Source organism: Vombatus ursinus, unplaced genomic scaffold (genome assembly GCF_900497805.2).
Source record: "Vombatus ursinus unplaced genomic scaffold, bare-nosed wombat genome assembly UNPS02014779.1, whole genome shotgun sequence".
Classification (NCBI taxonomy): Eukaryota; Metazoa; Chordata; class Mammalia; order Diprotodontia; family Vombatidae; genus Vombatus; species Vombatus ursinus.
Window position 1 is genome coordinate 41957196 of NW_020954557.1, and position 24940 is coordinate 41982135.

General features: G+C 36.9%; 1 protein-coding gene across 1 annotated transcript in view; it reads left to right on the plus strand.

Moving 5' to 3' along the window:
• The first annotated feature begins 5097 nt into the window (after window positions 1-5097).
• The window catches only part of GPR155 (G protein-coupled receptor 155), a 51009-nt gene continuing 31166 nt past the window's right edge, over window positions 5098-24940 (plus strand). The window contains exons 1-5 of the mRNA XM_027865821.1: window positions 5098-5139; window positions 5731-5900; window positions 12268-12765; window positions 20646-21045; window positions 23635-23800. Of these exons, the coding sequence (XP_027721622.1) occupies window positions 12300-12765; window positions 20646-21045; window positions 23635-23800 (1032 nt within the window). The 5' untranslated portion in view covers window positions 5098-5139; window positions 5731-5900; window positions 12268-12299. The remainder of the gene's footprint in view (window positions 5140-5730; window positions 5901-12267; window positions 12766-20645; window positions 21046-23634; window positions 23801-24940) is intronic.

Consider the following 24940-nt stretch of genomic DNA (forward strand, 5'->3'; position numbering starts at 1 on the left):
ATAGCAGCCCTTCAAATATTTGAACACAGCTATCATTCTCCCCGCTAAGACTTCTCTCCTCCAGGCTAGCTAAACATAGTCCTTAAATTTCGTATGACAGTATTATTCATGGCTCTTCACCATCTTAGATGTCTTTCTACATGCAACACATTGAATAGAGTGCCGGGCCTGAAGTCAGGAAGCTCTGAGTTCAAATCCAGCCTCAGACACTTACTAGCTGTGTGACCCTGTGCAAATCACTTAACTTCTGTCTGCCTCAGCTTCCACAACTGTGAAATGGGGATAATAAAGGTTGATGTGAGGATCAAATGAGATAATAATTGTAAAGTGCTTAGCACAGTGCCTGGCACATAGCAAGATATTATTATAAGTTAGCTATTATTATTATTACTTCTCTGGATGCTCTCCATTTTATCAACTTCCCTCCTAAACTGTGGTGCCTGGAACTGAACATAATATACCAGATGTGGTCTGATGAGGGGAGAGCACAGAAGCTATGCCTCTCTTAATGCTGCCAAAGTTCAGATTGGGGTTGGGGGTTTCTTCTTTTTTTTGGCTTGTATAACCTAATGCTGAGTCATATTTGAGCTAGTATACCCAAATTCCTAGGTCTTTTTCAAACAAACTGTTATCTAACTATGTCTCCCTCAGACTTGTTCTTTTTTTTTTGAACCACCAGTGAGACATATTTATCCTTACTGTATTTGATCTTATTAGATATAGTACAATGCTACAGCCTGTTAAGAGCTTTTTGTTATCTACTGTTATCAATCCTTCACAGCTTTGTGTAATCTACAAATTTGATAAGCACTCCATCTATGCTTTTAGCCATGCCGCTGATAAAAATGTCAAATAAAACATGGCCAGGCACATATCCCTGGTACATCTCATTAGAGGCCACTTACCACCAGTAGCTGCTCTTTGAGTCCAACCCTTCACCCTGTTCTGAATCTACCTAACACTCCAGCATTATGGATCAGTTAGTCAACAAACATTTAACTAAGCCCTTACTATGTGCTAGGCACTATGCCAAGCTATGGGGCTACAAAGAAAAGAAAAAAAAAATTCAGTCCCTGCCTTCAAGAAGATCACATTCTAATGGGGGAGAAAATATGCAAACAACAAGCAAGATATACACAGGATAAATTGGGGGAAAAAATCAACAGAGGGAAAGCACTAGCATTACTCTCAATTTACCTGATTTAGTAGTACTTTTTTGTTGTTGTTCAGTGGTTTCAGCCATGTCTGACTCTTTCTGACCCCATTTGGGATTTTCTTGGCAGGGATACTGGAGTGGTTTGCCATTTCCTTCTCCAGCTCATTTTACAGATGAGGAAACTGAGGGAAACAGGATTAGGTGACTTGGCCAGGGTCACACAGCTAGTGTCTGAGGCCATATTTGAACCCAGGTCTTCTTGACTCCAGGCCCCAGAGCTCTATCCACTGTGCCAGATAGTAGTACTTTAGCAAATATAAAACTATTACTTATAGTTCCTTTAGAATCAATGTGCCTTCAATATTCTCCATAGAGACTTTCTGACAGTAATTTTTGTTATTCTAGGTGCCTGAAAACTTTTACTTCGGTTTTCCCTTTTTTACTGCTTTTGAAGAAAAAATATGCATACTGTATTCTGCATTTAGTCACGTCAGACAGAAACAATTTTATTTCATTTAACATTATTCTATATTAAGTGCTTTGTGAACCTTAAAGTACTATCTAAATGTTAGTTATTACTATTATTATTACTATATCAAAAACATTTCTAGCCTAGAGAAAGAAAGATATCCCAAATGGCAGAGTTTCCCTATGCCCTTGGAAATAACTCCATCCTTAGATGGTTTAAGGTAACAGGAATCTTGAAGAAGAAAAAGACCACAATCTCTTAAAATTCAGTTTTGGGTTAACATTCCAAAACAACAGTCACTCCTCAGTTGCCTCTACTTCTGCAAGGATTCAGAAAGGTTTCCTCTGTGCAAATTAATATCTTAACCTTGAATGCAAAGAGACCACTGCCCTTAGGTAGGTCATCACCCCAGTCATTTCAGGGCAGGTAGGGAGGCAATGGTATTATTTAGACTAGAGCTAAATTCTGTTACCATCATTCATCCATTTCCCTAAGAAAGGCCTTAGCTTATTTTCTACCCACTTTCCTGAAGGGAAAAATCTAGAAAGGGTTTTAGACCAGTAAAAATAGTTCTACTAGAAAGGATGTTTAAAATATGTTTCCACTGATTTTTTTTTAATTTCTTAAATTACATGGATGCCGAAACTATTTTATTCTAATAGCCAAACAGTAATAGCTAGCATTTTATACAGTGCTTTAAAGGGTGTAAAATGCTTTACAAATATCATCTCATTTTATCCTCACAATAACCTCTGGGAGGTAGGTGCTATTATGACCCTCTTTTTTCAGATGAGGAAACTGAGGCAGACAGAGATTAGGTGACCTGTGAAGGATCAAAGAACTAATAAGTATCTGAGGCAGGATTTGAACTTTAGGTCTTCTTGACTCTAGATTCAAAGATCTATCCACTCAAGGAAAATTGACAATAGGACTTCAGCAGGAATAGGTATATCAATTGTTTCTGTCCCTTGTACATTGTTTTCATCATGTGTTTTGCAGTAGGGTATTTTTGATTACATGAATTGAAAAGACCCAAACTTCATGGTCCCTTACTTAAAAACTGTCTGAGGCTGGATTTGAACTTGTGTCTTCCTGACTGCAGGCCTACTGCCCTCTATCCACCACACCATAAGCTACCTCTGATATGTATATGTGTGTGTAGATGTATATATGTATGTGTATACTATATGTGTGTTTGTATATATGTATGTTGTTGTTCAGTTGTTTCAGTTGTGTCTCACTCTTCATGACCCCATTTGGGGTTTTCTTGGTAAAGTTTGCCATTTCCTTCGCCAGCTCATTTTACAGATGAGGAACAGAGGCAAACCAGGTTTTTCTTAATATATGTGTGCATATACTTATACACACACACATATACTTGGATTTAAAACTGTAAGATGGTATTCATCTTTGTCTTCAGTATCTTTAGCAGCCATTAGAGTACTTGGCACATAATAGGCTGTTAATATACGCTTTTCCCTTTGGGTCAGGTCAAACTCAAGGTGCTGAACAACCTTACTGTTACTTAAAATTAAGGCCTTCCCTTCATTAATTATTTCCTATTTATCATGTACATAACTTGTTTGTATATATTTATTGGAACGTTATCTCTTCCATTAGATTGTGAGTCCCTTGAAGGCAGGGACCGTCTTTTGCCTTTCACTGAATTTCCAGGGTTTCAGCACAGTTCGGCACCTAACAAGTGCTTAATAAATGCTTACTGACTGACTGACAGACTAAACTTTCCAACTTTACTAATAATAGAACAGTAGAGACTTACTAAATATTTAATTGAACTAAATCATTTCAGCTATAGGACCTGGATTCTCCCCCTCCCCTCCCCTTTCATAACCAGTCAGGAGAAAACTGGAAGGGAATAGTGACAGTGTTCAAAGGGAAATAGGGAGGGCTGGCTGAAGTGGAGAGGAGAAAGGAAAAGAGAAGAATGATCACTTGAATGGAAAAATGTCATGATTTCTGTTTTCAGTTTCAGCTTCCCCATGGGGGGGGGTGTGGGTCCTTTGGTTAGTTTCAGCTCCTCCTGAAGCCTCTGCAATCCATTTACTGAACCTCAGGTTTCCAAGTGAATTGGGACTTCGAGGCAGGGTCAGGAAATGTTTACTTGCCCAGGGTCACACAGCTAATAAGTGTCTAAGACCAAATTTGAATTCAGGTCCTTCCTGACTCCAGGGTTAGTGCACCACCTAGCACCCTGATTGGCAGGTGTGTGTGTTTGGGGCGGGGGTGTCACTGCTGCCAGCAGGGGTGGTGAAGGTTAAAAATGGAAGGCTGGGTAAGGTTTCGGGAATTATGGAAAAGGGAGCTGGGTGTCCAAAGAGAAATAACATTTTCGCAACGGCCAATTTGTCTTACAGGCATGCATTTTGTTCCTTATGAAATGAATAGGCTCCTGTGTCTTCAGACAGTGTCCCAAAAGTCTGGTTGCAGTTTTAAGCTTAGGGCTTAAGTTGGTGCTTAGTTTTCAGTTTAAAACTGAACTAAGGCGTCTAAGACTCCCTGCATTTGAATTGGAATGTGCAATTGTCAAGACCAAAAAAAAAAGTGCTTTCCTCTTAGTTCAACTGGGTCTTGGAGAAAATTTTCAGAGGGGGTCATATTTAATTTGTGGTTTTATTTTGGGGGTAGACTATAATGCTGAAAATGTATTTTTGTAAGGTTGCTTGAACATCGTTCAGACTGTGTGTTCAGAATTGTTCAGAATCCGTTAGCTCTTCTCTGCGTCTGAGGATGCTTAATTGCAAGGCTTCTGAAGGTGATATGCATTGCCACACTCGTCCTTCTATTAATAAACTAATTAAATCTTTTCCGTAAAGGGAGCGGGGAAGGTCTTTATGATTATAGAAGGTTGGCGTCGTTATTATGCTGCCATTAGGTGAGACCCAAGGCTTTTAAAGCCCCATGTGCGCTGATGGCCATTCAGCCACGGACCGCCCGCTGGGCCAGCCACCTTTTCCCTGTCTGACCGCCGAGGCCGTAGCGGGTCTTCAAGCTGACCCTTGGCGGGGACATCTGCGGCCGGGGGCGTGGCTAACGCAGAGGGGGAGGGGTCCTTTCGGGGCCGCAGGGAGGGTCACAGCGCCCGATACCCTCGGCGCCACAGCCGCCATCTTGAGGAAAAGGGTCCCGGCGGAAGTAGTCGCCGACCCCGTCCCCCGCCCCCTTCCCGGAGGCGCACGGGCGCCTCCGCCTCCCCCGGCTCCGAGCCCTCCGAGGCGGGGCCGAGCCGGGCTGGGGAGGGGCGCCCCGTAGGGGGCGGAGCGGCGGAGCCGTCGGGAGCGCGCGCGGGGAGGTTGGGGGCCAGGGTGGGCAGGTTGCGCTCTCCCTTTCCGGGAACTTGCTGGAGGAGCCGCCGGCGCTCTGCGGGGAGTCTCGGGGGCGCTGGGAGATGCCTGGGGCTTCCTCCCCGGCCGGCGCTCCGCAAATTCCGGCCCAGCCCGAGGCTCTGGCGGGCGGCCCGGCCCGGCCGGCGGCCCCGAGGCCACGGTCCCGACAGGTGAGAGCTCTCTTGCCCCCTTCGCCGTCTCCATTCGAGCCCCGGACTAGCCCGCGCCTCGGCTCGCGGGGTGTCTGTGTGTGGTGCCCATGCGCTCCCACCCACGCCCGGGGCTCCGCGGCCTCGAGCCCGGGGGTCAGGGGCGCAGACCTTGGAGGGGGAAGGGACGTCCCTGCCCCTGCCTCGACGTCCCCAGCTGCGCCCTGGCCCGCAGCCCGCGCGCTGCGGCTCCTACGCCCGTGAGAAAGCGGGCTCGGGACCCGCGGAGCGTGGGGGGAGAGCTGGGGGAGCCCCGAGCCCTCTTTCCGGGCCAAGGTCTGAAACGGAAAGGTCAGCTCCTCATCCTCTCCCTCGGGAGGCGCGGGCACTGCCCTCTCGTTCAAAGCAAACACGCGCCAGCTCCCGGGAATTCCGTGTTCCCGGAGGTTTGGACACTCCCCCCCCAGCTGCGGTGACATGACTGTGTGCCTCCCACGTCCTTCCCTCCCCCCTCCCGCAGCCACCCTGGGACGGGGCCACGGCTTGTGTTGCTCCTGCACCCCAGCCCCGCCGGTCACTCCGTCCCTTCTCTCCACCCCTTCCACCTTGCAGGCCAGTGGATGGAGTAGCGTCTGGTCTTGGACCCAAGCGTCTCACCTCGGGCTCCAAACCCCCGACAGACCCATGTCCGCAGCGGCTTCTTGAACCAGATTGAGGAAAGGAGCCTCTGCCCTGTTGGACGCTGTCCACCTTGGACTCCAGGGGCTGCCTTTCACCCGCAGGTTAGTAGGAAGGGGCTTGGTAAGTATTTAGATCGGGAAGAGTTGGTGGAGAGTTGCCTCTGCGCGTGAATGTTGTTATGGATTACAGGCGAGTGGAAGATGTGGGGTTGTTTTTTTGTTTTTATACAGACTGCAGACCTTTTTCTCGGGAGATAGCCAGTTGGAACTCACAGTTTCATTTCATATGAACTCCTGTTGTTTTAAGCCTTAAATGGTTCACTTCTGCTAAACCAAATACGATTTCTTAAGAAATTAATGATTTGATAAATGTTTAGTGAGGATGCGACCTTTTCCATTGTATGTATTCTGTTGTTGAAAGATTAAGGGCTGGAAGGCCTTTTTTTGACATCCAACTTTTTTTTTTTTTTGAGGAGGGTACCAGAATCCAGACTTTAGCTTTGACCAGTAGGTGAAAATACTCCGTGTAACTTTTTTTCAAACATTTTTTGATTTTTTTTTATTATTATTTTAAAACTTAAAACTCTTATTTCATTTTAAGCCTTTTATAATGTTTTCTTCCACTTTGTACATTACTTGCCATGAGGCTATCAAAGTCAACTTGAAAATAATTACTATAGTTTCCCTCTCCATTGATTAACATTGAAATAGGTAAGAATATGACTTCCAAAGGAAGTAATTCATATTTTACATCAAAATTAATTAAACGAGTTATTGTTATGGGGTTATGACATATGCCTTCTTTTCATTTTAACTATCGTGCTAAATGTATCTTCAGATTTTGTAGGCAGCTAATTTAACACATCAGATTTTATCTAAGGAACTACTGAATTAGGTTATTTGAGTTAATACTAAGGTAGTACAAGTGAATAGAAATAGTTTCTCCTGTGTGTTACTGGCTATAAATAAAATCTAAAATAAGTAGTGGACATGTTTTACCACCTTATTCTCCTAACTTTTCTTAGTCTAGACCATTTATTAACTGATAATTTGAATGGCAGCATTATATAGTGGATAAATAGCTTGCCTGGGGAGTAGGAGAGACCTGTGTTCAAGTCTAACAGAGATTATGGATAGGGGCCAAACAAGTTACTTAAATTCTCAGTGCCTCAGGCAACTTTCTCAAGACTATTAAAGTTAAAGAACTGGTGCCTATCTGGAAACTCTCTATGCTGATGAAATAACATGTCTAATAAAGAGACCCAAACTGCTTTGATTAGTTGTTCATTGGATTTTTATTTCTGGTAACCATTTATCTATTGACCAGTAACTTCCAAGATGGAAACTGGCACTGGTTTGTTTTTGTTTGTGAACCTACATGTATCATATGTTCATTCCTATAGAGAAAGTGATGTGATTTTAAACACTTGTGCAAATCTAGATTATAATCCAATGTTTGTGTAATAGCCATTATTTATACTCGTGGTAGCCTTAGACATGACTAATTAACACCCTGTCCCCAGAAATACCTGTTATTTTTTTCCCTAGTATTGTCATCAGACATCTCAACTGCTTGTTCTGCTTGCTAAAAACCTCATCATTGTAGCTTTTTTCAGGAAGCAACAAACTTATTTCTTGTTAGAGACAGCTAGGTTGCACACTGGATAGAGAACTGGACCTGGAATCAGAAAATTCTGAGTGCTAATATGGCCTCAAGATACTTACTATCAGTGTAACCCTAGGCAAGTCATTTCACTTTATTTGCCTCAGTTTCCTCAACTGTAAAATGGGGATAATAATAGCACATATCTCTTGGGGCATCATGAGGATCAAATGAGATAATATTTCTAAAGCACTTATCACAGTGCCTGGCACAGTGTAAGTACTTAATAAGGCTGTAGTACCTACCCTGTGTTATAGGTGCTGTAGTGTTTTTTAAGTACCTACTCTGTGCCTTGAACTGTGAAAAGTGCTTTACAAATATCTCATTTGATCCTCACAACAACCATGGAGGTAGGTGCCCCATTTTACAGTTGAAGGTACTGAGACAAGTAACCCAAGGTCACATAAACTAAGACATGTTTGAGGTGGGATTTGAACTTTGGTCTTCCAGACTCCAGGCCCAGCTCTACATCCCTTTTGCTTTTTAGCTGCCCCTTAGGTATAGATAGTAGAACTGATCAAAGAAGAGGACAACTGTGACAGTTCATTGTTGTGGAAGTCAAAGGAAGGCATAGTCCAGAGTGTTAAATGCTAGAGAGTGGTTTAGGAGCAGCAGAAAGGAGGACAGTCTTTGGATTTAGTGATAAGGAGATCATCAGTGACTTTAGAAAGATCTCATTCTGAAGGATGTATAATTTGTATGGACTGAGTGACTGATGAGGTTGTGGAGACAGCAGGTAAAGATTCCCTTTTCTAGAAGTTGGGCAGAGGAGGTCAAGGAGAGAAGGGGAGGGAGAAAGAACTATTAAAGGTGTTGTTACAATGAATAAGCATTCACCTTCTGAAAGTGAATTAATTTAGTACTCTCTGATGGCCTAAAAATATTCTCTATTAATGGCTCCTGATAAAAGAACATTGATCTCTTAAAAAGAAAATGGATTAATTGAGAATTGGATACTTTCCAGAAGTCCAGTTCATTATTTCTGTTCAGCTTTTAAAAAATGTTATGTTTATGAGTATCCACTTAGTAATTGGTTTCTTTGTTTTGCTATAGTACTGATTAGAATTCTCATTTATCTATAATAATATTTAACAGAAGTATAACATGCTTGTATGTACATAGATAGGGGATTTTTTTTCTCGTTATTTACAGTATATATTTTTATTGTTTTGGTTGGTCAGTTCTTGAAACTTTTCCTCCCAAGATTAAGACTGCTCTATAGGTGATGTAAATGTAAGTTCTTACACATGGAATAGATGATAATACTGTCTGAATTTTGAAATTTAGAGGTTTTTGTTTTTTGTTTTGTTTTAGTTTCCCTAAATTCCTGAATTTGGAAAAAAGCTTATCTGTTTGGGGAAAGAAATTGTTGCTAAGTGACATTTGTTGTTATTTTTTTTCTTCTAGTAGTCAATAGATTATTGTTCACTTTTTTTTTTTTTTTTGCTTTTTAACACTCAGGATGTTTTAAATTTGTGTGTGTATGTATGTGTTCGATTACATTGGAATATACATTCTTCTCTTTATCCTTCTAAAGTATTTTGCAGATTGTGGCTGAGTAAATAACACTTCCATTATTCCATTTTTTAACATATTGAAACCAATACTTAATGAAGTGCTTAGTTCTGTTGCCTTCTTTTTGAAAATGGTAAAGATTCTTGCTGCTACATTATTGCTGCCCTTTTTTATCTTCTTCTTTTACCACTATTGTTATTATTGTTCATTCGTTTTCAGTTCGTGTCTGACTCTTCGTGATGCCGTTTGAGGTTTTCTTGGTGAAGATACTGGAGTGGTTTGCCATTTCCTTCTCCACTTTACCACTATTGCATTGTCAAAATAAATTGCCCATTTAGAGTTAGTACTGATTATATTCAGTAATCATTCTTAACTGTTATTGAATAACTTACCTGCCATGTTTTCTTATTATCTAAACAAGTTTAATGTATTCTGCTATCAGTTATGATCTTTTGGAAGCTCTGTGAATTCTGTCTACCAACTTTAGTTAGATTTATTCTCCATTCGAATAGCTTAGAGAATTTTTTGTATTGCTAGCTAAAAGTGTAAAAAATTCCATTTTAAGTGTACATTTTATAAATTGTGTTCTGAGATGTCAGTAATTACATAAAATATTTTCTCATGAAAACTTATTTCTGAGACTCCAAGATTTAGTCCTTTTGAGACTTAGAACAAACATAAAAGCTTAAAACTGAATTCCTTGACTTTCATCTGTTTAAATGAAAAACAAACAAGAAACAAGGGTAGCACAGTGCAGCTGTATCAAATCCACTACAATATTTTTGCATGTGTGAAAAGGAAATTTACCACACTGGTTCCTGATTGTGTACATAATTAGGTTGAGGGCTTTGATATACATTATGTTGTACCTCATAAGGACAACTCTTCCCTTGCATATAGTGGAGTCTGACTTACCAGACCTATATAAACTTTGCCAGAATCTTACTTCTGTCCTAATGAAAACATATAATAAAGTTCTGCGTTATTGTTAGTTATTATTGTGCTTAAACATGTTAAGTAACTTTGAGCATTCATCATAGCCTGTTCCATTCTTTTACCAAATGCAAATAGTAGACATGCTAGTGTATATGTAGAAGAAGTAACTGAGACCTAATCCCAAGAACTGTCTTGCTTAATTTGCTTTTGTACCAATCTGGGTACCATAACACACAGAATAGGATAGGATGGGGATAGTGACTGAGATTTTATTGGTATGGAAAATTTCAAGAAGAAGAAACTCCCGCTACCTATTCAAGTCAGCACCTTCTGTGCAATTTTACAGTGATGCAGCTGCCTAGAATATGAGAGGTTAAGTGACTCCCTTAGGGTCACTCAGCCAGGATGTGTCAGATGGAACTTGAGGTCTTCCTGGTTCCAAGCCAGCCTCTCTTATCTACTGCCACAAGAAGTGTATAAAAATCACAGCAATAGTAGCTCTGTAGATAATTCTTTAGCTAGCTCTTTTTCTTCTTCAACTAAAGTCCTTTTCTGATACATCCCCATAGTTTGGTGGTTACCTTGAATTTTTGAGGATTGTACCAGTAAAGTACAAGCTATAGGAAGTCCTATCAAGACCCTTATGGACTTTGACAAAGAACTTATTTACAGATTTACAGAAAAATCTGTGTATTTACAGATATACAGTAAAGTATATCTGTCTGAGCACCCTTAAGTTCAGAGAGGTACAATAACAGGTTGTCTTCAAGGTCATTTTTCCCCCCTTTGGCCCCTGTAATTCTCTGAGATTATCATTGATTTGATTCAGCAAATGTTGATGTAAGTGTCTGCTATGTGCAAGGCACTATGCTAAGCACTTAATCTACTGAGTTCTAGAAGTATTGCTGTTTATATAGTGGAGAGAGTGAGTGTCCATACTGGTGGAATTATAGCTCCTTGGAGTACTGAAATTTCTTCAGGCTTACAAACAGTTGTTTTGCTGAGCTCAAAAAGAGTCAGATTCATGAAAGTGTCACATTTTCTATTTAGCTTATGGAAGCTAGTTCTGGACCTGTTTTTATGTAGCATGCCCATCCTTCTGTATTTTTCTGCACTAAAACCATATATGAGAGTTGATGAGATACAAAATAAGGCATGGCATAAGGCAGTAGGATAGAAGGGCAAAGATGACTTAATTCATGGTGAGGGTTTGTCGTGAAACTTGAAAAATTAATTTGCTCTTTTTCTTTCTCACAAGATAGTAACAGGGATGGCTAGGAGCTGCTACCTTCATATTTCTCTCCTTTTCCCCCAAGGTGCCTCACTGTTGTATTTTAATCAGTTTTCTCCTCTTAAACCTATTTGCTTTGGGCTTAGATAGGAGACTTTCAGTAGGAAGTAGAAGCTGACATTAGAAAAAAATATTGAAGTTAAAAATATTGAAACTAGACTTTACCTGTATCTCTCCATTCTCTTCTTAACTCCTTTTCTGTGCCCCTTTTCTGCTTGGAAACTTCCTACTGAGATTCCTCACTAGCTAATAAATATTAGTTATTTCATTGACTTGGATGCTAAGCATTTAGATTGAGAAATGCTTAGGGTACGTTAAGGATTTGTTTTGGGCTCAGTTGGGGATTAGGTTGGAACCTTTTATGGCAGTCCTAAAAATCAGTCTGCTTGCAGATGGTGTCCATTGCCCAGGAGACTCTCCTAGACCTCTAAGATGGTCACATGCTAGAGTGGGACTAATGATTCTGTAGTGAACCTACAGAGTAGTACTAGTGATATCAGAGGCTGCCATTGGGAATGTGTGTGGCTGTAGGGAGATATAACTCAGTTTCCTGATCTGTAAAATTATGGGGTTGGACAAGATCACTTTTGATCCCTTCTAGTTCCAGATGTATGATCATGTTAACACGCTATCATATGGTCACTTTATAATTCTCAAACTGTACTACGCCAACTTACGGCTTACTTCAAGGGGCCGAAGGGAACAGCAGGAAAGTTCTTCTGCAGGGAGAGCACCTGTGTAATTGGCACTGTTTGGTATATACCTTATTTTACTCTAATTTTTTATCCGACTTGTGTGATACAGAATGTAATAATTGCAAATGCAACTTTGTTCTAAATAAACTTATCTTTGAAGGACAAAGTTAATATGAACCTTTTTATTGTATTTCTCTTTAATACAATTTCTCTTTAATAGTACTTAAAGGGCAATGTATTTATTTACCTGTCCTATTAACATTGTTATTAGGACAGAGGAACAGGGGGAAGGGAGTGAAGAATGTATTTTTTCAACAGAAGTACTCAGATTTATCAAATCATAACTGAATCTTGTTTACTTTTTTCCAGAAGTTTAGTTGGAGTAGTCTGGTGAGAGAAAAATGGATTTCTTTGCTGATGTGACTTCAAGTAACCTCACTTCATCAGTCAACATGACCAGTTCTTTGCCTGCAACAGTAGCTTATCACTTCAATTCTACCAGTAGTCCTCCTTCAATGTCAATAACTAGTCTTTTCCCAGCCTTGTTAGAATGTTTTGGTATAATCCTTTGTGGATACATAGCAGGAAGGGCCCACATTATAACATCAACACAGGCCAAAGGACTAGGGAATTTTGTTTCCCATTTTGCACTTCCAGCTTTACTATTCAAAAACATGGTTATACTTAATTTTTCTAACGTTAATTGGTCCTTCCTCTATAGTATCTTAATTGCCAAAGCCACTGTATTTTTTATTGTGTGTGTGTTAACATTACTAGTTGCCCGTCCTGACAGTCGATTTAGCAAAGCTGGATTGTTCCCTATATTTGCTACACAAAGCAATGACTTTGCATTGGGATATCCTATAGGTAAGTTTTTTTTCCACATTTTTATTATTCAGATTGTTTTATTATTTCATCCAGATGTGTTAGAAAATTTAAGCCTTTAAAAATACTAAAGAGATTTTTAAAAGTATGATGAGTTTCATTCTCTGGGATATTTAGGATCTCTTTCATAATTATGTTTTTCCTTAAACTTTGATGTTAAAATGAGCTAGATCATATATTTTTCCAAATCTCAAAGTTAAAGTATCCTTTAAATGTACATTTAAAAATTTTTTTTTAATATTTTGGTTTTTCCCCAATTACGCATAAAAACAATTTTTAACATTCATTTTTTAAAATCTTTGAGTTCCAAATTCTCTCCCTTCTTCCCTCCCCCTCCTCCCTCATTCAGAAGGCAAGCAGTTTGATACAGGTTATACATGTGCAGTCATGCAAAACGTATTTCCATATTAATCTGATTTTTTCTTGAAAAGAGCGTAATTGACCTTTAGAATAATGTTGATTACTTCCAAATCTTATTTTTTTCCTTCTTCAGCCATCACAATTTAAAATAGGTTTAATTTTAAAAAGTTGATACTTTTGCCATATTTAGGAAACCAAATTTTCATTGCTGTTTTTTGTTTATAATTGAACGTTTGGTAACTGTACCAAAGGATATCATAATGTTTTCAATGTAAATATATCCTGTTTCTAGCAAAAGTTAGTGGATCTCAAGACCAGATTTTTGTTTAATGCATATTGTATTTTCAAATTAAAGTTTTTAGTCTATGCTAATGGGGTATATGGATAGCGTGGATAAATGAAACAATCCCCAAATTCCATTTTTCTGATGTTTTTAACTTTTTACCACCAGATTTTCCCATAGATGCTAAAAGGAATCTGATAGACTGGAATGTCCATATTTCTTCTTTTCCTCCCTACTTTTTTAGTCTGAATGATGAGGAAACATGAATTGGTATTTGTCCTTACAAGAGCAATAGTGGTGTAAACGGATCAAGATATTTATAGGAATCTCAAAATAGTAGTAACTCGATTCTGCAGTATTAAATATTTAAAGAAAATTAATTAGAATTTAACAAAACTGATAAGGTACAAGTTAAACCAAAATGTTATTATGTTATTATATTACAAATTTTATATTTACAATGTTATTATAAATATTGTTATAAATGTTGTTATAAAATATTACATGTTACTATAAAAGAAGTGACACTTATTTCATAGTTTAAAGTTTGCCGAGTGCTTTACCTAGATTATCTAATTGTAAGCTCACAACGACTCTGAATTAGATACCACAGGTCTTATCTCTGTTTTACAGATGAAGCTGTTTCAGAAAGGTTATAAGTCATTTGTGCGTGACTACTTAGTAGACTAGCAGTAGGACTTGAATCTAGAATTTGTTTCAAATTCTTACATGATTTTGGTATATGGGAGACACCTTGTTGGAGAAGAGTCTTCAAGGAGGCATTGTGCCCTTCCAAAGCAAATGCTTTTTTATAATCAGCAAACAGTAAAAATAGTCAGTGTGTGTTTTGCGTCTTTCAGTCTATTGTGTGATGGAAGAGATGTTTGCTGTCAAATATTGTTTATGTATGTCTAACTGTTCTCTTCTAAGACCCTCATCAAAGATACTCTTGTTGCAAGTGAAGATTATTTATATTAAAAAAATTGGCATACATAGGAAAGTAGGCACTTGAGTTAGTAGCAGTTGGTATTTTTTTAGTTGCCTTTTATGGTTAATACCAAGACATGAACTTTTTTTCTCCACTCTTTTAGTATCCTCTCTGTTTTTATATGCCTTGAAACTCATTACTCAGTGCCCTCAAAATTGGGTCATCTCCAGCATGGACCTCCTCTCTATATACTTGCTCTAATCCTGTTGCTTTTCCCATCTGTTTTCTTCATTGTCATTTCTGTTTCTTTTGGTAGCACATTCAACACTGTAATATTAGCATCCAAATGTGGTGGCTCAGTTGTCCTTGGTAGTGAAAATAGTTTGTTATAAAAATTATTAAAGGTCTTTTCCAGGTTTCCTCTGTTTTCCTCTTTCTAGGTCACCTCTGGGATGCCCTTGCTTTGTTGGGTTGCTTGCCAAACTTTTTAAAAAACTCATTTTTACCTCCACTGCTTCTCATTCATATGCAGCAACATCGCTCAGAATCTTAAGCCATTTCTCTTGTAAGATGTTACAAGTAAATTTATGTTGAAAGCTGGCGTTACCCTTGACTGCCATGTCTTTCCACTTTACAAGGATATCAAGTATTTGTGGGTGAGATAGTTTTTAGGCTCTTTTAGTCTCAGATCAACTGATTTATAATGGTTGAATATATGCTTTATATATTCATTTCTCATTTTTTAGCATCAATAACATTTAAATAATATTGAACATAACATTTAAGTAAGTTGAGTTGGAGTTATTTTAATTGAATGCCATGAGCTTTTCTCATTTTTATTTCAAGTTTTATATTAATTTTGATCTTTGATTCTGCAGTGACTCCCACATCAGTAACAAGTTATTTCCTAACTGTTAAATTATAATCAATTTCATTTTTTCTAATGTTTGCTACTTACCACATACAATGGCTCTTGATTTATAATTGCAAGTTTGTATAATATACATGCCTTTGGCAGCCCATTTCCTACTCTTGAACCATATTTTACACCATCTTCCCCCATACCTAACTTTGCATTGAATTAATTAAATAACAAAGTATATTGCCTCATAATCTGAGAAAGGTCTTGATACATTCTTTGTAGAACTTCTTACTTCCTCATCTTTTTTAACTGGTGTTAGTACATAAGCTGTAATCATTTTTAAGGAAGTCTTTCTGCAGATATTTATCTTCATCACTGCAATATAACTTGAACAAATGTTCCATGAAATGATCTATCTTGTTGCCTTTGGATGCATGATAAAAACCAGCTATGCTAATAACTACTTTTTTTGCCCCTCAAAGGAGAACCTATGATTCATCCTTCCTTTTGTGTTATGGTTTCATTTTGTCAAGATTAATACAATTTAATTTGTTTCAATTAATGAATAGATAATTACTAGTTATGACATATAAGATAACACTTTCAAAAAAACTGAAGATGTACATTTTCAAGTATTCCTTATTGGTTCTGAAGAAAATGTTCTAAGTTCTAGCTACCACTTGTCTATTGGGCAACAACCTCACATCTAGAATAGTAGCAGCTGAATTGAGGTTTATAGGTAGTCTGAAAACTCATTGTTAGCATCCTCTTTTCAACCACTCTGTTACCTTAACTACTGAAATGGAATGGAACTGCGGAAGTCCAAGAGTCATATTATATTTTTCTTTCTTTTATGGGTTGCCATGACCAAAAAATTCATCACAAAGTGGTTAACCTATTGGTGATGAGCCCCTCCATCCTATATTTATAGGAATCTCAAATTAGTAGTGACTCGATTCTGCAGTATTAAATATGCTGGTCCATAAAAACGGATGTCTATTGTTAGGACCATCTTTGAAGCCTTTTTTGTATGGTAATACCTTTTAGAACTTGTGCTCTGCTGGCATACCCATCAAGAAACCACACCATGATGAGGCATCAGATAAGGACCTTGTGAAGGGATGTTGCACTGATAAAATCAGATGTTTCAAAATATCAAAATATGTGAACTTTACGGAAAGTGGTATGTTGCCTAAATTTTAATAAACTATTAAACAGATTTCTTCCTCCATTGTTAGGTATTATGCTTGATGTGTTTGGGCAATTCAGGTTGGAAGTTTAGGATGTTTTGGATAGAATGTAGAGTTGTTGCATTAGGGAGTTATTTGAAGTCATGTTTTGTCTACATTTGCAAAGCACAGATTTTTTTTTTTCCAAATTCACAGTATCAGAGTCATTGCTTCTTTCAGCTTTAGAAATTAGGTGGAAGAGGGGAGGGGATGATATAAGGTTAATGCTAGTGTGCTTCAAGAGAATAGTAAAGCTTTAAAAAGAGTTCTTACTAGACTTTAATTTCCAAAGCAATTAGCTATCTAAAATGTTATCTTTGCATTATTACCTAAAAGATGAAACTCTTTGCAAAAAATGGAGTGATCATTTATATAGTAATTTATGGTTACAGAGTACTTTACATGATCTCATTTGTTTTTCATATTATCGCTGTGAAATAGGTAGTAAAAGTATTATTATTAACCCCTCCTTGCCAGGTAAATAAACTTAGAGAGGTTAAATGATTCATTTGCCCAAGGTAATACAGTTGTTAGAATGGTGACTAGGACACAGGCCTTTCTGATACTTAAGTCCATTGCTTTTTACACAATAGAACACACTGCCTCTTATTGAAGAGATGACACATCCAGTTTAGTATGTATGGAAGAAGTAGAAATAATAAATAGAGTTGGATTCAGTTAAGTGTTTTTCCTCCATGTGTAGTGTAGATTTTGCTAAATAAGTACCTATATGAAAAACAGGGAATCAGGATTATATTCTCCAAACACATTATCTTGATGAAACAAGGTGAAATTGTAAAAGTTATATAACTTAGTTATATAAGTTTTAGAATATGCATTATCTATTAATACCTAAGTGGGCTACTGATTAGGTAGATAAATATTTACCTGTCTCAGTTCATGTTATCCTAATGTAAATTTAGAAACTTAATCTTTCATATTCTTTAAATATTTGTCTTGATCCTTGTGACTTTTTCTTTTCTTTTAACCTGTAACATCAAATAAACTATAAACCTGTATTCCCACACACATTCATTTAATTTACATAGCACCCAAAACAATTAAGTTCTTTACAGTTAGCATATGAAGTAGTGTGACTGTTTCACAAAATACACAGCTGGTTGAGAAGCATAGGTTTTGGTGGGTGGAGTAAGGGTTATTTTCAGAGCTCATTAAAACCTTTGTCTACCAGAGTAGTATTGGAGTCTTATGCAAAGGGGCACCATACATCAGATTAAGTACTAGCCTGAGACTTCCACAATTCATGGGATGTAAATGCTGCTTCTGCCCCCAACTGTAGATGCAATTTTGGGCAGATCTTTGCATCCTCTTGTTTTTTAATTTATTCTTTTGAATAAATTGGGGATAACATCATATTTTATGAAATCCTTTGGGAAAGATAGTAAAACCTGATGATCTTATATTGCAAGATGGTTAAGATAGGCTGGATTGAAGTTAGGATGATAGTTTACCATAACACGTATTTCCTGCAAATATGTCCTTCATCCAACTGCCATTCATTGTACGTGTAGTTCTACAAGAAATTTTATTTTGGTGTTTTTTCCTGTTAAAATACAGTCCTTTCGGGGCAGCTAGGTGATGCAGTGGATTGAGCTCCGGCCTTGGAGTCAAGAGGACCTGAGTTCAAATCCGGCCTCAGACACTTGACGCTTCCTAGCTGTGTAACCCTAGGCAAGTCACTTAATCCCCATTGCCTCACCAAAAAAAAGCAAAAGAAAAAAAGAAAAAAGAAAATAAAATACAGTCCTTTCTGGGAAAGATAACCACATTAAATTAATTCATATTAAATTTTTGGTGACCTTCGTGACGGGAAGGGGAAGCCACCTAAGAACAGTAGGTGCTTGGACATAGGGAAAGAAGTTAGAACTGAGGAGCACCAGATTCTTAGTTATTTTCAGTTTTCTTAGGCTGAAATTTTTTAAAAGCAAGCCCACATATAATACAAATTAATATCCTAAATACAATTATAGAAGGAAGGTTTAAAATACTTTGCTTAAACTTTTTGACATCCCGTAAGCATTTTTGAAAGAATTATTTACATGTTTGTTTATTAAAGAGTATTCTGATCATTCATGAAAGGTTTTTTGCTACTCAGTTTAAAGTACCTTATTTTATGTTCCTAATGTACAATTTGAATACTTTCCAAATATCTTTTCTTAAAATTATATCTAATGCAAACTCTTTACTAATTAAGATTAATCATAGAATCAGAAGCTTATTTATCGTATTCCCAGCCACATGCCTGAAATTCTTTTATAATATCTGACAAATGGTTCATCCAGCCTCTACTTGCATATTTCTAGTGACAGGGATATGATAAAGGTGCTTGTTTCATTTTCAAGCAGCTCTCATTCTTGGGAAATTCTTACATTGAATTGAATTCTATTTCCTGGTATATTCTACCTGTTGGCTTAGTTCTGCTCTTGGGAGCCATGCAGAATGATTTTAATCCCTTCTTTTACTTGATAGCCTTTCAAATGTTTAAGACAGTTGTCAGCTTGTGTCTTGTCTCTACAACATCTCTTGCCTACAGTCCCTCTTCTCCCCTCACATAAAACCACCCTCATTGGAAAAAAAGACCCTCATCACCTCTCACCTGGGCTATTATATAGTCTCCTATTTGGTTTCCTTGCCTCAAGTTTGTCCTCCGCACAACTCCCAAAGTAACTTTCCTCTTAGCTCGGTTCTGACCACATTATCCTTCTACTCAATATTCACTAAGCTCTGGTGGCTCCATATTAGGTAATAGGGTTAAATATAAGCTCCTTTGTTGGGCATTTAAAGCTCTTCACAATCCCCTTCCTCTCAATTCTTCTTACACATTACTCTTTCCTATGTTCTTTGTGGTCCAACTATCCTGGCCTACCTTTTCACCTCTGCCTCTTTTGGAATCCTTGGTTTCCTTCAAGACCTAGCTTAAGGTTCTACATAAAACATTTTCTGAACCCTCCCATCTGCTAATGCTTTTCCCCAAATTGTCTTGTATTCATGTTGTGTCTATTTTGTATGTAGTGATATATGTAGCTGTTAACTTTCCTGATAGAATGTAAGCTCCTTGAGGGTAGGGGGTCCCTAGTATAGGTGCTTGGAACATGCTAGGCACTTAGTAAATGCTTGTTGAATGATTATGTTTGTGCCATCCTTTGTAATCAAAAGAGCATTCTGTTTGACAGAGAAGATGAAACCCAAGTAAGATAATAAGTAGTCCATTTTATTTCAGGTATCTGTTCACCTATTCTGTCTATTCCAAGGAACAGATCTTTCCCTTTCTTATGCTGTTAAACATAGTTTGAAGCCATATTTTTTGTCTGGTTTTTGCAAATCTCACATCATTCTGGGCTTTAGTTTTCTTGACTCTATTCTTTTTTCGTCTGTACCATTTTCATACCCACTATACAACATTCTATTTCCCCATGGGCCTTTACTCAAATGATCTCCCATGCCTGAAATGCTTGCCTTCCTCATCTTCTCTTGGAATCCATGACTCCCTTCAGAATTCATGTACCACCTCATGTATGAGGCATTTTCTGATCCCCTCCAATTGTTAGTGCTTTCCCATCCAATCTCAAAACTATTATGTGAATATTTCTATTTATTTGTGTATATTTTGTAATCCCCCAATAGAATGCTAGTTCCTTGAGTGCAAATGCTTTTGGTTTTGGTTTTTGTATGCACATAATCGTACATAGTAGATGCTTAATAGATGCTTTTTTTGTTTAAACATTTTTTCTCTCTACTTTCAGTTTTGAGGTATCTTAAATTCTGATATTTCTGTCCCAACAGGTGCCTCAGGTGATGCATTACATTCTAAACCCAGATCCTATCATTTCAGTATCTTAAAGCTGTATTGTAGGAAACTAAAACCCATTCTTTCCCCAGCCAGTATTCTACCTGTTAGTTAAAATTAATAGGGTATTCCTTTATCTATTAAAAACAATTACTTAACACAATAAAGTTGTATGCAGTGTTTAATGTAGTAAATGCTCAGAATAGCTTCCTTTTTAACCTTCATCCCCAGATACCTCTAAAAGTATTTTGAGCAAAAAAGGCTAATGTGATCAACTTGTATTTAGATTTATTTTGAAACATTCTGTAATTATGCACATGGAAGTGTTTTATGTAAATTGTATTTAAATAATGTCATCATTTTATAAATCAATTTTAACTCTTGTTTTCCAGTCGAAGCTTTATATCAAACTACTTATCCAGAATACCTTGAGTACATTTATTTGGTGGCTCCAATATCTCTTATGATGTTAAACCCTATAGGGTTTATATTCTGTGAAATCCAAAAATGCAGAGAAAATCGTGATACATCTCAAAACAAAGTGAAAATAGTTGGACTTGGACTTCTGCGTGTGCTGCAGAACCCAATCGTATTTATGGTCTTCATTGGAATTGCCTTCAATCTTATTCTTGGCCAGAAGGTGCCAGTTTACTTGGAAAAATTTCTGGATGGGCTTGGGAGTTCTTTTTCTGGCTCAGCCCTATTTTATCTTGGTCTCACAATGGTGGGACAAATAAAGAAACTAAAGAAATCTGCATTTGTTGCAATAATTCTGCTCGTCACAGCTAAACTGTAAGTTTCCTTTGTTTAATGTGGGGTTTGTATCTTGTGGAAGCTCCAACACTTTAGAAGGGCACTCTTAGAGGAAAGCCTTAGCCATGGTTTTGGAGCAAGTCCTCATGCTGCTGGTTTCTTCTACTTAAATGCATTAGGAATAGTGTCCCTACTTTATAAGATACTTAAAATGAAAGGAAAATGTATTTTTTTCTAGAAAGTTACTTCCTCATTCTACTTGCATACCTTACTCTCTTGCATTTCACTGAATGAGGATAAAAATGTTCTTGGTTTCATTTCTTGGAGGCTTCTGATTTCACTTCTATTTAGCACAGTATAATTTGCTATTTATCCCCCTAGGTGTTCTGCATGAATTTCATGTTTTCAAATATTTTGAAACCTTGAAATGTAAGAAGCTTTCAGATTTTGAGGGAGGTCTAGATCTGTAATTTCACTGGTGTGGGTGTTGTAGAAACTCCAAATACCAATATTGACCAGAAACTCCTCGAAGTGACTTGCTCATGGTCTCATATGTAGTTTGTCAGTCAGGTCTTCCTGATTCCAAAATAGGCCCGCTATCCACCGTGCCACAGTGCTTCTCTAATTAGAAGGATTTTAATTTAAATGGAATTTGTTTTGTGGATTTAGAAAAGAAAAAATTATGTTTGAGGCTGATGAACACTCACCTCCATCACTTGATCCCAGCATATCTAAAAAAAAAAAATGTGTAGCTCCTTAGTAAATTTTTTAGAGCTTATTAGCTGTGGAGTTGTAATTCAGTCCAGCTGATTTACTGAAAGATTATACAAAGTAGCTTGGGACATATGGATAATGTATAGTACTTTTATTTGAATATTTTAAACTCATTGGATGAATATAACTGCAGTATAATTTGACTTATAACATGTTCTATGTAGTATCTAAATGTTCATAATAGTAAAAATTTAGAAAGTTATGTGATTCGTGTACTCCCATTAAGGAAAATATATTTTAATATTGCTACAATATAATAATTACTGTCCTAACAGTAGTAGTGCTATCAGTTATTCTTTACATATAAAATATAACTGTTCTTCCCATCAGTTGATGATTTAGACCTTCTTTTCTTCTTTGTTCCTTAACTTGGCTCATTATCATTGTTTTTTCCTTAGATTATTAAAATCCAGGAGTGTCATATACTCTCCTAAACTTTCTAATGGAGTAGTTTTTTTCTGGAAAAGGAGAAATGCATTTAGGCTAACAAGCAAAAGATTTTTTAAAATTGCTTAAAATGGGGGCCGTTAAGTGGCGCAGTGGATAGAGCACCGGCACTGGAGTGAAGAGGACCCGAGTTCAAATCTGGCCTCAGACACATAATACTCACTAACTCTGTGGCTTTGAGCAAATCACTTAACCCTAATTGCCTCACCAAAAAAAAATTGCTTAAAATGTCAAGAGGCATCGTTAGTGGAATGTTTATTGGACTGGAATTCAGGAACCGTAGGTTATGATCTTAGTGTGGTACTTTACTGGCTATGTAACTTTGGGGAAGGTCACTTAACCTCTTCCTGTTTTCTTCCACATCTGTACAATGAGGTGTTAGACTAGATGAACTCTGTACTTCCTTAGCTTTTACATACTATGAATCTATGTCTAGGCCATGTCAGTAAGTACCATATGTATTGGTGTTGTAGTGCTGTTTTTATATCAATATTTATTGAAGGTTTATTTAAACTTTGATGGAAGTATCACTTTTATTTGCTATTTTTCTTGTTTGGAAATGAGTGGGATCTAGAAATGTTTGTATATTAATTGTTTCTTAGCTGTACTGAATTTCAACAGCCCTGCATTCAAATGTATCAGACAGATCTCCTTCTTAAAAAAAAATGTGGGTTTTTTGGGTGAGGCAATTGGGGTTGACTTGCCCAGGGTCACACAGCTAGTAAGTGTCAAGTGTGAGGCCAGATTTGAACTCAGGTACTCCTGACTCCAGGGCTAGTGTTCTATCCACTGTGCCACCTAGTTGCCCCTATGTTTTTTATAAAGATGGAGTTAATTGTAAGGATTTTTAAAAAACTTTTTGGTTAAATTATTATCAGGCTTTTTCTATAATTAATAATATCTTAATATTCTGTTTTCTAACAGCCTACCAAATTTTATTGAAGAGTTTGATTTTCTAAAAAGGATTTCAATAATTTCCCTGAAAATTTCTTGTCAACTTTCACACCATAAACATTTCATAAACATTCAAGTAGACCAATAGAATAAGGAAATTGGGGAATAAAAGAGTTGTTATTGAGGTGCTATCAAATCTTGTGCCTGAAATTTTTTTACCAAGTTAATTAAATACATCAAGAACCTGTGATGAGTTAAGTTAAAAATAAAGTCAGAATCCTTTTAAAAAGTGGTCTTAGGATACATGCTTTGTGTTTTCAACAATATACCCAGGTGTCCATACACAAAATATGTGCATTTCTCCATGCGTAAGGGTATGTTTGTTTGCAAGAGAGGTAATAAACAATGTCCAGATTCATGAAAATAGCTACTACTAAGAAAATAGAGAAAATGAGGGTGAACTAGGAACTAGCACTTTTTAATTGCAATATGAATGACTTATTTTCTTTTCAGCCTGGTGATGCCGCTTTTGTGTAGAGAAATGGTGGAGCTCTTGGACAAGACTGGTGGTATAGTGAACCATACTAGCTTAACCAATTATGCATTTTTATATGGAGTCTTTCCAGTAGCACCAGGAGTGGCTATCTTTGCAACACAGTTCAACATGGAAGTAGAGATTGTATGTACATATTGCTTCAGAAATAGTTCACTTTATAATACTGGAGTAGTTTTTACAATGTAGAAATCAAAGTTATTTTCATGACTGTGTAACAGTGGTGTCACGTCAATAGAAACATCCCTGTGGGCCATATATTGACTTAAAAAACCACAAATTAACACCATTTGTGATGTGTTTTTATTTGTTTTGTTAAACATTTTCCAATTACATTTTAGGTATTGAGTTTGATACCTCTGGTTTAACATATATATACTGATGTAGCAAGTATTTAGATATATATTAAATATGTATATGCATTATATATACAGAAATAGTATCCTTTTCCTATATGTGGAAAAAGAAACATTGTTAAATAATTCATCTTTTATCTTGAGCCATTTTGAATTTTGTTTTTACCTTCTTAGTTTTGAATTTTTGATAATTATACTTAAGTACATTATAGGAAAGAAAATTTTCAGTATTTGAGATATCAGTTCCATAAACATAATGTATGTGAAAGTGCTTTATAACCACAAAATACTGTGTAAATGTAAATTATGACCAATATGATTCAGTTTACTAGATACAAAACTCCTAAATTCAGTATAATACAACAAATATGCCTAACAATCATGCTGTTCTAATATTAAATTATTATCAATGATCTAGAGTAACATATATATGTATATCTCTATATATATATATGAACTTGTCACCTTCTAAAACATTGGTCAGAAAAGTTTTGAAATACTATGAATGAACAAAACTCTTTAAGGAAATATACCAGATAATGTTCTTAACAATTAAATGTTGGAAATATCCCTTTTTTTAAAAAAACATTCTTTATCAAAAGGTAATTTTCCTTTTAAAATCGTGATGTCTAAAGTCTGTATTTCAATTACCATGTAAGTTCTGAAAACTACTTAGAAACTTCTTAAGATATTTGGTGTGTACCAAAAAATATAGGGAGTAGTAGCAATTAAAAGTGAAATTTTATACTGTATGTTTAGATAGAAAATTGAGTAATAAAGATTACAGAAATGAACTGTAGAAAATGAATTTATCTGTTATCTTTTCAAGGAAACTGAAGAAAAGATTATTGAATTAGTATCTGTATTCTGCATTTTAAAAAATTTGATATTTATTTTAGATTACCTTTGG